The following is a 14,667-nucleotide window of genomic DNA, read 5'->3' as shown; positions in this document are numbered from 1 at the left end:
ATTTTCTGGATTTTTGTTTTTGATTCCATCTCTCACAGTTGAAGTGTACCTATGGTAAAAATGACAGACCTCTACATGCTTTGTAAGTAGGAAAACCTGCAAAATCGGCAGTGAGGTGTACCTATGATACAAATTACAGACCTCTACATGCTTTGTAAGTAGGAAAACAAGCTAAATCGGCAGTGTATCAAATACTTGTTCTCCCCACTGTATATACAAGAGCTCATATATACAAGAATTATTACAATGACAGCATAGTGTCATCATTATTGTTGTTATCAAAAAAAGTGTGCTTCTGCCATACCAGGGTTAGAGAATATGCCAAAAGACCAAACGTGTGATTATGTGATCATGTGATTATCAAACAAAAATGATGCTGATACACTATATTTACAAAAGCATGTGGTCACCCCGTCAAATTAGTGGATTCTGCTACTTCAGCCACATCCATTGCTGACTGTTGTATAAAATTGAGCACACAGCCAGGCAATCTCCATAGACAAACATTGGCAGTACTGAAAAGTTCAGTGATTTTCAACATGGCACCGTCATGGGATGCCACCTTTCAACAAGTCAGTTTGTCAAATGTATGCCCTGCTAAAGCTTCCCCGGTCAACTGTAAGTGCTATTATTGTGAAGTGGAAGAGTCTAGGAGCAACAACGGCTCAACTGCGAGGTAGTAGGCCACACAAGCTCACAGAACGGAACCGCCAAGTATCCTCTGTTGCAACACTCATTACCGAGTTCTAAACTGCCTCTGGAAGCAAAGTCAGCACAATAACTGTTTGTCAGGAGCTTCATGAAATGGGTTTCCATGACCGAGCAACTGCACACAAGCTTAAGATCAACATGCGCAATGCCAAGCGTTGGCTGGAGTGGTGTAAAGCTTGCAACCTTTGGATTCTGGTGCAGTGGAAATGAGGAATAACGCTTCACCATCTGGCAGCCTGACGGACAAATCTAGGTTTGGCGGATGCCAGGAAAAGCTCCTTGTCCCAATGCATAGTGCCAACTGTAAAGTTTGGTGGATGAGGAATAATTGTCTGGTGCTGTTTTTCATGGTTTGGGCTCCTTAGTTCCAATGAAGGGAAATGTTAACGCTACAGCATACAATGACATTTTATACAATTCTGTGCTTCCAACTATGTGGCAACAGTTTTGGGAAGGCCCTTTCCTGTTTCAGCATGACAATGCTCCCGTGCACAAAGTGAGGCCCATACAGAAATGGTTTGTCGAGATCGTTGTGGAATGACTTGACTAGCCTGCGCAGAGCCCTGACCTCAACCCCATCAAACACCTTAGGGATGAATTGGAACACTGACTGCGAGCCAGGCCTAATCACCCAACATCAGTGCCCGACCCCACTAATGCTCGTGGCTGAATGAAAGCAAGTTCCCGAAGCAATGTTCCATCATCTATTGGAAAACCTTCCCAGAAGAGTGGAGGCTGTCATAGCAGGAAAGGGGGGACCAACTCCATATTAATGCCCAATGAGCAGGTGTCCACATATTTTTGGTCATGTAGTGTATATAGCCTGTACTCGCCCCATTTCCCACCACAGATCGGTACATACTGTAGACCCGTGTCTTCCCATCTTCTTCTCACTGAGGTCAATGTCGCCTGAAGATTCTCACATGGTTGAATCCTCAGGGTAAATTTGAATGGATCAAATCGTGTAGTTAAAAGGATCATATCATAACTCCTTCACAACTCATTAACAGTCCTTTTTCCACATCACAATTAGGCCTAAGTTGGTCATACTGATCTATAACATGAAAGGTTTATGTACGAATTCTATGCAGTCAAAGTCAAGTGAACTATTTGTTCCCATTCATAAAGCGTTTATAGATAAGCACTTCATGGTAATTAACTGTGCAGATTGCCACTCTGATCTAGAACACCAACATTCAAAGTTGATGTATGAATTCACATTGTGGGGATCTTCATGAACATTTGACCTCAGTGGGTAGAAGAAGGTAAGTCTGATGATATAATGATGATGATGTAAGTCTGGCCTATACTGGTCTGTGGGAGAAATGGGGCAGGCACAGGCTATATCATCAGCATAATTCTCCAAATGTGGTTTGGCCTTTTGGCAAATTCACTAACCCTGCTTTGGAAGAAGCACACGTTTGAGAACAGCCATTATGGTGACAGTACGCTGTCATCATTATGATGCATATATAAACAGTGCCTTCATTCCTACCCTTTGACTTACTCCATATTGTGGTGTCTTACGAGCCTGAATTTAAATCTAACTCATCTACACATAATACCCTTTAAATGACAAAGTGAAAACGTGTTTTCAGACATTTCTGCCAATGTATTGAAAATTATATATAGAAATATCTCATTGACATAAATAGTCACACCCCTGAGTCAATACTTTGTAGAGGCACCATTGGCAGCAATTACAGCTGTGATTCTTTCTGGGTAAAAGTCTCTAAGAGATTTCCACACCTGGATTATGCAACATTTGTCAATTATTATTTTCAAAATTCTTCAAGCTCTGTCAAATTGGTTGTTGATCATTGCTAGACAACCATTTTCAAGTCTTTCCATAGATTCTCAAGTTGATTTAAGACAAAACTGTAACTCGGCCACTCAGGAACATTCACTCTCTTTTTGGAAAGCAACTCCTGCGTAGATTCGGCCTTGTGCTTTAGGTTATTGTCCTGCTGAAAGGTGAATTCATCTCCATGTGACTGAACCATGTTTTTCTCTAGGATTTTTCCTGTGCTTAGCTCCATTAAGTTAATTTTTTATCCTGAAAAACTCCCAAGTCCTTAACAATTGCAAGCATGCCCATAACATAATGCAGCCACCACTATACTTCAAAATATGGAGAGTGTTACTCTGTAATGTGTTGTATTGGATTTGCCCCAAACATAACACTTTGTATTCAGAACAGGAAGTGAATTGCTTTACCACATTTGTTTGGAGTATTATTTTACTGCCCTGTTGCAAACAGGATGCGTGTTTTGGAATATTTGTATTCTGTACAGGCTTCCTTCTTTTCACTCTGTCATTTAGGTTAGTATTGTGGAGTAACTACAATGTCATTGCCATAACAAAGGGGCTGAATACTTATTGACTCAAGACATTTCAGCTTTTCGTTTTCAATTAAAAAACATAATTCCACTTTGACATTATGGGATATTGTGTGTAGGCCAATGACAAAAAAAATCGACATTTAATCCATTTTAAATTTAGGCTGTAACATAACAAAATGTGGAAAAAGTCAAGGGGTGTGAATACTTTCTGAAGGCTCTGTATATATATATTATAACAAAACAAATCTCAGTTGGGGTCTCAATTTACTGTTGAGAGTTAGAATAGTAGAATACACAAGGTGCACTCACTGACGGTCACTCAACTAGCCCATGTTAGTTAAACATTTGTAGATTTAGTCTACCCAGCTATCTAAACGTGTAGTAATCATGGAAGAATTACTCAGGAGCCCGGCGCCGACAGAAATGGCCGCCCCGCTTCGCGTTCCTAGGAAACTATGCATTTTTTTTTTTTACGTGTTATTTCTTACATTAGTACCCCAGGTCATCTTAGGTTTCATTACATACAGTCGAGAAGAACTACTGAATATAAGATCAGCGTCAACTCACCATCAGTACGACCAAGAATATGATTTTCGCGAAGCGGATCCTGTGTTCTGCCTTTCAACCAAGACAATGGAATGGATCCCAGCCGGCGACCCAAAAAAACGACTCCGTAAAAGAGGGAAACGAGGCGGTCTTCTGGTCAGACTCCGGAGACGGGCACATCGTGCACCACTCCCTAGTATTCTTCTCGCCAATGACCAGTCTCTTGACAACAAGGTTGATGAAATCCGAGCAAGGGTAGCATTCCAGAGGGACATCAGAGACTGTAACGTTCTTTGCTTCACGGAAACATGGCTCACTAGAGAGACGCTATCGGAGGCGGTGCAGCCAGCGGGTTTCTCCACGCATCGCGCCTACAGAAACAAACATCTTTCTGGTAAGAAGAGGGGCGGGGCGTATGCCTTATGGCTAACGAGACGTGGTGTGATCACAGAAACATACAGGAACTCAAATCCTTCTGTTCACCTGATTTAGAATTCCTCACAATCAAATGTCGACCGCATTATCTACCAAGAGAATTCTCTTAGATTATAATCACAGCCGTATATATTCCCCCCCAAGCAGACACATCGATGGCTCTGAACGAACTTTATTTGACTCGTTGCAAACTGGAATCCATACATCCTGAGGCTGCATTCATTGTAGCTGGGGATTTTAACAAGGCTAATCTGAAAACAAGACTCCTTAAATTGTATCAGCATATCGATTGCACAACCAGGGCTGGAAAAACCTTGGATCACTGTTATTCTAACTTCCGCGACGCATATAAGGCCCTGCCCTGCCCTCCTTTTGGAAAAGCTGACCACGACTCCATTTTGCTTATCCCTGCCTACAGACAGAAACTAAAACAAGAAGCTCCCACGCTGAGGTCTGTCCAACGCTGGTCTGACCAAGCTGATTCCACACTCCAAGACTGCTTCCATCACATGGACTGGGATATGTTTCGTATTGCGTCAGATAATAACATTGATGAATACGCTGATTCGGTGTGCGAGTTCATTAGAACGTGCGTTGAAGATGTCGTTCCCATAGCAACGATTAAAACATTCCCTAACCAGAAACCGTGGATTGATGGCAGCATTCGCGTGAAACTGAAAGCGCGAACCACTGCTTTTAATCAGGGCAAGGTGACTGGTAACATGACCGAATACAAACAGTGCAGCTATTCCCTCCGCAAGGCTATCAAACAAGCTAAGCGTCAGTATAGAGACAAAGTAGAATCTCAATTCAACGGCTCAGACACAAGAGGTATGTGGCAGGGTCTACAGTCAATCACGGACTACAAGAAGAAAACCAGCCCAGTCACAGACCAGGATGTCTTGCTCCCAGGCAGACTAAATAACTTTTTGCCCGCTTTGAAGTGCTTTGAGAGACTAGTCAAGGACCATATCACCTCCACCCTACCTGACACCCTAGACCCACTCCAATTTGCTTACCGCCCAAATAGGTCCACAGACGATGCAATCTCAACCACACTGCACACTGCCCTAACCCATCTGGACAAGAGGAATACCTATGTGAGAATGCTGTTCATCGACTACAGCTCAGCATTCAACATCATAGTACCCTCCAAGCTCGTCATCAAGCTCGAGACCCTGGGTCTCGACCCCGCCCTGTGCAACTGGGTACTGGACTTCCTGATGGGCCGCCCCCAGGTGGTGAGGGTAAGCAACAACATCTCCACCCCGCTGATCCTCAACACTGGGGCCCCACAAGGGTGCGTTCTGAGCCCTCTCCTGTACTCCCTGTTCACCCACGACTGCGTGACCACGCACGCCTCCAACTCAATCATCAAGTTTGCGGACGACACAACAGTGGTAGGCTTGATTACCAACAACGACGAGACGGCCTACAGGGAGGAGGTCAGGGCCCTCGGAGTGTGGTGTCAGGAAAATAACCTCACACTCAACGTCAACAAAACTAAGTAGATGATTGTGGACTTCAGGAAACAGCAGAGGGAACACCCCCCCTATCCACATCGATGGAACAGTAGTGGAGAGGGTAGTAAGTTTTAAGTTCCTCGGCATACACATCACAGACAAACTGAATTGGTCCACTCACAGACAGCATCGTGAAGAAGGCGCAGCAGCGCCTCTTCAACCTCAGGAGGCTGAAGAAATTCGGCTTGTCACCAAAAGCACTCACAAACTTCTACAGATGCACAATCGAGAGCATCCTGGCGGGCTGTATCACCGCCTGGTACGGCAACTGCTCCGCCCACAACCGTAAGGCTCTCCAGAGGGTAGTGAGGTATGTACAACGCATCACCGGGGGCAAACTACCTGCCCTCCAGGACACCTACACCACCCAATGTTACAGGAAGGCCATTAAGATCATCAAGGACAATAACCACCCGAGCCACTGCCTGTTCACCCCACTATCATCCAGAAGGCGAGGTCAGTACAGGTGCATCAAAGCTGGGACCGAGAGACTGAAAAACAGCTTCTATCTCAAGACTGTTAAACAGCCACCACTATCATTGAGTGGCTGCTGCCAACACACTGACACTGACTCAACTCCAGCCACATTAATAATGGGAATTGATGGGAAATGATGTAAAATATATCACTAGCCACTTTAAACAATGCTACATAATATAATGTTACATACTCTACATTATCCATCTCATATGCATACGTATATACTGTACTCTATATCATCGACTGCATCCTTATGTAATACATGTATCACTAGCCACTTTAACTATGCCACTTTGTTTACATACTCATCTCATATGTATATACTGTACTCAATACCATCTACTGTATCTTGCCTATGCCGCTCTGTACCATCACTCATTCATATATCTTTATGTACATATTCTTTATCCCCTTACACTGTGTATAAGACAGTAGTTTTGGAATTGTTAGTTAGATTACTTGTTGGTTATTACTGCATTGTCGGAACTAGACGCACAAGCATTTCGCTACACTCGCATTAACATCTGCTAACCATGTGTATGTGACAAATACATTTGATTTGATTTGATATCCTACTAACATGGCATAGGTCATAGTGAAATGTGTATAATTGCAAGAAATTAGCTTTAAAACGGGAACAATGTGTCCCCACCCTATGGCAAAACGTTTAGAATAGCAGGAAATAGCTGTAAAACTGCACACAAAACATTGTGTAAAACAAACTCATGTGATTACTTTTTGTTAGTAAAATACCTTTTTTAATAACAGATCCCTCTGTGGGTATTCAATTATAGTTTTTAATCCCGGATAGAGTTAATGTGAGGTGATGTTTAGCGGTTAATTAAACAGCTAATAGGCTTTTGTGCTTGTAGATGCTGAGGTAATGAAGCTATAGCAACCAATGTGATAATGTTTGCGGTCATTTTTGCTTGTTTTTGCTGTTCTCCAAATAGCATTTTAGAGTTTTTAAATGGCAGTCAATAAACTTAAACTCTCTATTTGGTGTGGATCCCCCCCGTCCAGACATCACTAAAACGCAGACCCTGGTTACCGCCCTGTATACCTAAATATGAGCTCTTGCATATCATGGCAGGATATATTTAATGAACCTTGTCGCCCTGTTGTAATACGTTGATGAAATGCTTATAGATGTGTAATACATGCTTTACGGATATGTAGTCAACGTAAATAGTTACCCAAAAGTATTCCCACACTGCAAAGTTTTTCTCGCGCATTTAATTCATTAACTGGAAACCTTTCCAAAGCGCCTCCTTACCTGGAAGTTGTTGATGAACGCGGGAGTGGCTGGCGCGTACGGTGCGTAATGTCCATGGACTGGGTACATAACATCCAAACAACTCATGGTAATGGCACGGTGTCCTCTCCGAGCAGGGAAGGGAAGTGTAGCGCTGTCGTATGGAAACCGACGTTGTGACAGAGAGACAACATTCCGTTCGCTAGCAGCAATGCAACGAACTAAGCAAGGCGCTCCAGCTCGGTCAGTGGCAATGCAACGAACTAAGCAAGGCGCTCCAGCTCCGTCAGTGACAATGCAACGAACTAAGCAAGGCGCTCCAGCTCGGTCAGTGACAATGCAACGAACTAAGCAAGGCGCTCCAGCTCCGTCAGTGACAATGCAACGAACTAAGCAAGGCGCTCCAGCTCGGTCAGTGACAATGCAACGAACTAAGCAAGGCGCTCCAGCTCGGTCAGTGACAATGCAACGAACTAAGCAAGGCGCTCCAGCTCGGTCAGTGGCAATGCAACGAACTAAGCAAAGCGCTCCAGCTCGGTCAGTGGCAATGCGCAGCAAGCAGCACGAGGCTTGACATCACCCCAGAGCGCGCTCTCCACTACTGCGCGCAACAACAGCTGTGCTCTCAGATTGTGCTGAGAGAGGTTTATAGAACAAAACAGACACAAGAGTGTCCTGTACATCTCGACCCCACCCAGTAGTGGTTCCCCCCTAAAATAAATGTTTGGATTTGTAATGTGTTTACATATTACATCACTATACTGTATACAGGACAATAGGCTATATTGTGTATACACTGAGTATACTAAACATTAGGAACACCTTCCTAATATTGAGTTGTACCCCTCTTTTGCCCTCATAACAGCCTCAATTCGTCAGTGAAGGGACTCTACAAAGTGTCAAAAGCGTTCCACAGGGATGATGGTCCATGTCGACTCCAATGCTTCCCACAGCTGTGTCACATTGGCTTGATGTCCTTTGGGTGCTGGACCATTCTTGATGCACACAGGAAACTGTTGAGCAGCGTTGCAGTTCTTGACACAAACCGGTGCGCCTGACACCTACTACCATACCCCGTTTAAAGGCACTTAAATCTTTTGTCTTGCCCGTTCACCCTCTGAATGGCACACAAACACAATCATGTCTCAGTTGTCTCATAGCTTTAAAATCTTTCTTTAACCTGTCTCCTCCCTTTCATCTACAGTCTCCACTGGATGTCATAAGGTGAATGCACCAATTTGTAAGTCGCTCTGGATAAGAGCGTCTGCTAAATGACTTAAATGTAATGTAATGTAAATGATTGAAGTGGATTTAACAGGTGACATCAATAAGGGATCATAACTTTCACCTGGATTCACCTGGTCAGTCTGTCGTGAAAAGAGCAGGTTTTTCTCAACGTGTGTACACTCAGTGTATGCATTGTAAGGTATGCCTATAACTGGCCTATAGCCTAACCTGTTTAGGAACTATAATGTTGTTCTCATGGACGGTCAGTCCTTGCTTCCATAGCTCCATCTATACATTTCAGAGTCGTTACATTTTTCCAGCCCCATTCCAGCTGTCTACTAAAGAAAAGTGTCAGGGTGGTTTTTGAGTTGTTGTTTGAATCCCAGACTGTCCGATTAAGATCGGAATTGTACTAAGTGTAAACCTGGTATCATTTGTACAGTAATTGTTTACATTTTTTAAAGGTTCTCTATTATTATCAAACAATCTATTTTTCAATCAATGCTTTCCATTTTCCCTGATGTAATCTGCCTTGTGCCGCAGCAGAGTTTATTTGGTGGGAACCGTGCTCCACTCGTACCCCTAAATGAACTATCCCAGGGTTACACATAGGCCTACAGGAGAATCACATTCATAATGTACTGTACACAGTTACAGTAGTAGAGGTAATTTAACAACCAAGTGGCTTCCTGTCAACCTTCCAAAGGTGTATTCCATATGAATGAAGGCGTTATGATGGCCTTACATCCCAACATCCATATGGGTTAGCATGTCTGAGAACATCAGAGCTGTTTGGTGGGATTCTCAGAATGACACATTTGGGTTAACTAAAGGGAACACACACGGGCCATACCAACACCAGGACAGGAAAAACAACACAATTCCATGACAAATTATCACCCATCAGTTAGACAAACAAGGCCCTTTCCTCACACACCATGTCATCTGTCATAGTATGGTTTGAGAATTAATTACAAAAGAAAATAATTAATCAATTTACCCTACCACCCAAACCACCCAGGTTTTATTCTGGCTTGATTCTGTCCAGGTTTGATAGATTAAATGTTCTGTCTGAAATGTGACCCATTAACAGTTTAAATGAGCAATGTGGCACTTTAAGAGCTTTAAAGGAGCAATGTGGCACTTTAAGAGCTTTAAAGGAGCAATGTGGCACTTTAAGAGCTTTAAAGGAGCAATGTGGCACTTTAAGAGCTTTAAAGGAGCCTGATTGGGTCGGCATGCCAGTATTTTTGACAGACACTCGGGAACGCAAGGCAGAATAGTGTGGAATATTTGTAGACTTCCTTTGCCGAGTGTCAAATGAGATGGAATGCCTCTGATGTCTGTTGCCGGATGAGGTCGTTGGGAAGTTGGATGAGCTCGTTGGGAAATTGGATGAGGTCGTTGGGCACAGACGTCGCTCTGTCAATCCCTAGATGTCTACAGGACACTGTGTTTACTAGTTGTGTATCAACAATACGTTTACTTTTGCACTTTAAGTTGTGATTCAGCTGTTGTGGCATCATTTCATTTATAACCTGGTGGTTTTCTTATTTTTGCTCCTTTGATGTTGTTGTCTGATATTGTACATACAAACCCAAAAATGCTCCAGAGGCACCTGCTATAAATCACATAAAAGTTACATGTAAATGTTAGCCAAATGTAGTAGAATATAATATAATAGGTATTTTTCAGATATAATCAGGTCTGGAAAGGTTTGGTTCCATTTTGTCTGTTGTTTAAGACGCAGCAAGGTACTGGAGCCAGAGGAAGTATGTGATGCAATGTTGGAGCGTTCCAACTTACAGCGTGATCAACAGCTGCAGCTGACGAAAGGGAGACCTCTAGTATTAATGACCATGACTCTCTCCCTCGCTCTTCCCCAGCAACACACAAACCGCATCGTTGCCTTACAGCACTCTGCCCTCCCTCTGGAACAGCCGTCTACAGTCATTTGTCTCTATTGGGCAATGGTGTGTGTGTGGTTAGCAATGCAACACTTGTCATACAGTGACCAAACTAGGAAAGGGAGGATAGGCGAGTGACTCAACCCGTTGCCTGAATAGAGTGTAGATGTAGGGAACAAGCTAGTTCAAAAAATTACTTTGTTTTTCTATATATGTTCATGATGAGCATCATTTTACTAATGTATTATTTATTACAAATTTAGTTTTGTATTATTATTCAAGCACAATAATGTGTGTGTGTGTATATTTGTGTGTGTGTGTGTGTGTATTTCTGTGTGTGTATATTTGTGTGTGTGTGTGTGTGTGTGTGCATGTGATGTCTGTGCTCTAGCCAAAAATAAACACAAGTAACATCACTGTTGCTCATGACCACCCCACCAAACACTTCCTCTGGGGCGGCAGGAAGCCTAGTGTTTAGAGCGTTGGGCCAGTAACCCAAAGGTTGCTGGATTGAATCCCCTAGCTGACAAGGTAAAAGTCTGTCGTTCTGCCCCTGAACAGGTAGTTAACCCACTGTTCCCCGGTAGGCCGTCATTGTAAATAAGAATGTGTTCTTAACTGACTTGCCTAGTTAAATAACGGTTCAATTAAAAAAATTATGCTAATCATTTCTGCACAGGCTAAATGAGAACTGCTCGGAGGCCTCTGATTGGCTAACCTGTTGAAAGAGGTAATGGCACAACTACTTAGACCAGGCTTCTGATCGTTACACCAGGAATACTTCAGAACCCATGTTGTAGTAACATCGTAGAACATGACGTCATCTCACTGATGTCAGTAAACGCACGACTTGCACAGAACACGCGAGTCGAGCCGGACTGATCAACAAATCCCACAACTACTCAATGTTATTTTGTAGATCAGTCAGTCACAATTTACCCATGATGCTGTACATCACGGTCTTGAATATGTCCACAGGCTGTGTACTATACCGCGTGCATGGAAATAGCACAGATAGCCTGGTTAATCCAGACTGAATTTAGATGTTGTTCTTCACTTCAATGGTGAGCGCAGTGTTCATTCTGGCTTAACCAGGGTATGGAAGATTGAATCTGAAACCATTTACCATAACCACTGAAACAACAAAGCCTTTATTGAGGTCTCAGTATGGCGTGGACCCAAGAGTGTCTGCTACTCTTCTGCTCCCAGAATTCCAGGGTTGTTTATCCATCCGCCTGCTTTAGCGCCATGCAGCATGTGTTAGAGAGACAGAGACATGCATACAGCTGCTCAACTGTCCTGAGCCGTCCCTATAGGCCTGACTGCTCAACTGTCCTGAGCCATCCCTATAGGCCATAGGCCTGACACAAAAACAAACACACACACACACACACATACACACATACACACACACACACATAGGTCTAGCTGGCTCACAGTCAAAATTATCCTTGTTGAACCACACTGAATGCTGCATTAACATAGCAAGACACAACAGTATACAAGAGAAGAGTCTTGTGATGGCTATAAAGTTGATTGACTGAGAGACTGACTGGCCAGTTTCCAATGTGAATCCAGGCAGTCGGCAAACACAGCCACTTTCCCCTCACTCTGCCTGTTTATTAATGGCTAACCCTCTCAAATGGACAGAATGTGAATTAACAACGCGGCGGGAGTAGCTGGCGGATGCCACATTCCTCCCGCCGCACGGCCGTACGTCTCCTTCCTCCTTTCCGCACGGCGTGCATGCCTCGCTGCCGCAGGGTCGCTGATGTCATATACACTGCTGGGGGGGGGACTGTCACCTTCCCAACAGACAAGGCAGAGGTTCATAGAGGGGGGGTCAGCTACCAGTAAAGAAGACATGGATGTGGGGACAAGGCGGGAGAAAGGGGAGTAATACCGGTTTCGGGGGAGGGGGGGGTATCACACATGTGGCATGTCACATGGTCAAACAGTGGCTGATTTACAGGCGATCGGGTTCCGTGGCAGCCACATGGTGTTGGCGCCTCAGAATGCCAGGTATGGAGGAGTGAGATCAGCGGATGCTTTTAGACGGTACCTTTGGAACTACGCAGGGAAGAGAGTTGTTGGTGCAGGCCACCAAAGTCTTTCTCTCCTTGCCTCTGCATCCTTTAAGTGACTCCCCCTGATTCTCCAATGTGCCCTGGGTTCTGGTGGTTGGGTCTATGTACCACATGGGATGCATCCCGAAGCACTCGAAAGATAGCAAGGCTAGTGAAACACTAGAATGCAAGCCGAGAGGTCGAGCGATCAGGTCATCAAGAGAAACTCAAAAGGGAGGGAGGGACGCAAAATAGAAAAGAGTGATGAAAGAAAAGGAGAGTGAGAGAAACATATGAAGTGATCAGCCATACAACGAGCAAGGTTGGGTACGGGGCGGAGACTACTGTAAATAGTGTGGAGAGACACGGCGAGAGGGAGTAATAAGAGAGAGATAGATTGTAGGAAAGAAAAGGTGGAGAATTAGGGCGGTACAGCAGGCCCTCGTGCCTCTTACCCAGAGCAGCTACAGCCAGTCAGCCCAGAGAGATCAGACTGTGATTTACTTAGCGGTGACATCATGGAGGCCGCAGCTATTTTTATTGGCCGGTAAAAGTGCCAGATCGGCTCCACGCTATGCCACCTGTCCGATCAGCTCCGATCACAAAAACCCTGGGAAAAAGTCAAACACGGAAAATGATTGGGAGTTGAAGAGAACAATATGAGACTGTGTGTGAACGTGCTACTGTCTGGGAAATGTTCAACGAGACAAGCCATGTTTGGTGTCTCGGGTTCTTCCGCGGCCATCACTTCCTGGTGCATGTTGTTTTTTTTACAATATGTCTTACATCCGTACAATCAGGGTTTGAATTATACATTGACTCGGATTGTCACATACTATTTTCAGCAGGCAGGGAAGAGGTCACATCACCGTAGAGACATGTCTATGCAGGGCACATAGTTGACCTGTTCGAAGCAGCCTCATGACCCACTGCTCACTCCTCACCCCCACCCACCTCCCTCCCCCCTCCTTGTACAAGTGGGGTTAGGGAGGTAAGGGGGTGGGGTTATTCCTATCCCCCCTGCCCTGGATGTCTTATTTGCCATCTGACTTTGACCCCTGAAAAACGTTCGGTGGTAACCGAAGTTCGTCACACAACTCCCGGTCGATGATGTCACCTCCCGAGACGGTGATTGGCCAATGAGTGGCACCTTTATAAAAAGTGTGAGAGGAGAAGATGTGGAAATGAAACAAAAACATTATAGCGAGATAGCGAGATAATAAACAAGATGAACTGTATCAGAGTACAATGTAGAAAGTCTCAAATCTCAACGGACATTTATCAACGTTCCACCCAAATGTTTTTCCCGATTTTTTTGTTGATGCTGAATTTGATCTATTATACCTTATGTTGTGTAAACCTTTCTAAGAATTGTCACATTTCTGCTTCAATCCCAAATTACATAACTGTCCCCTTTTATATGCCGAGATCCAGTTTGTGACAAGAAGAGAGATGAAAGACACGAGACAAGGACCAATATTATCTGTCAATGTGAGAAGGCCTTTTGTATTGAGAGGTCATCCTATGGGTTAAACGAAAAGCTAAACAACATCTCCGGTCAAACCACGTCTTCACCGAGGCAGTTTGCTATCTACCCCCAGCCAACTCCTCTAGGTATGTTGCTTCACCAGACTATTATGAGAGTTTACTTGTGTACAGGTATCAGGAGCTTGCCCCTTTTCTCATATTGGGTGCCTTTAAATAGCCACTGTGCTGATGGAAGGGAATTATGTCAAAGGGCCGATGTGTTATGGATTACAACCTGGTCCCTCGTAAGAATTTAGACTGGTTCAGTGACTCTGCTGTGATTAGGAGCAGGGACTCATTTCCAGGAAGGCTGTGTGTCTGTCATTGATCCACCAAGAATGATCTGTTTGTCAGGAGCTTCATGAAATGGGTTTCCATGGCCAAGCACCATTGGACTCTGGAGCACCATCTGGCAATCCGATGGACACGTCTGGGTTTGGCGGATGCCAGCAGAATGCTACCTGCCCGAATGCATAGTGCCAACTGTAAAGTTTGGTGGATGAGGAATAATGGTCTGGGGCTGTTTTTCATGGTTTGGGCTAGGCCCATTAGTTCCGGTGAAGGGAAATCTTAACACTACAGCATACAATGACATTATAGATGATTCTGTGCTCCCAACTATGTAGTAACAGTTTGGGGAAGTCCCTT

At 44.2% G+C, this 14,667-nt stretch overlaps 1 protein-coding gene across 1 annotated transcript in view; it reads right to left on the bottom strand.

Annotated features, from left to right (window-relative positions):
- LOC124001922 (transcription cofactor vestigial-like protein 2) overlaps positions 1 to 7,871 on the bottom strand; it is an 18,128-nt gene extending 10,257 nt beyond the window's left edge. Inside the window, exon 1 of the mRNA XM_046309086.1 lies at positions 7,314 to 7,871. Within this exon, the coding sequence (XP_046165042.1) occupies positions 7,314 to 7,400 (87 nt within the window). The 5' untranslated portion in view covers positions 7,401 to 7,871. The remainder of the gene's footprint in view (positions 1 to 7,313) is intronic.
- Between the last annotated feature and the right edge of the window lie 6,796 nt (positions 7,872 to 14,667).

Source organism: Oncorhynchus gorbuscha, linkage group LG17 (assembly GCF_021184085.1).
Source record: "Oncorhynchus gorbuscha isolate QuinsamMale2020 ecotype Even-year linkage group LG17, OgorEven_v1.0, whole genome shotgun sequence".
Lineage (NCBI taxonomy): Eukaryota > Metazoa > Chordata > Actinopteri > Salmoniformes > Salmonidae > Oncorhynchus > Oncorhynchus gorbuscha.
The sequence above is the reverse complement of the archived record's forward strand: the minus strand, read 5'-3'. Positions and strand labels throughout refer to the sequence as shown.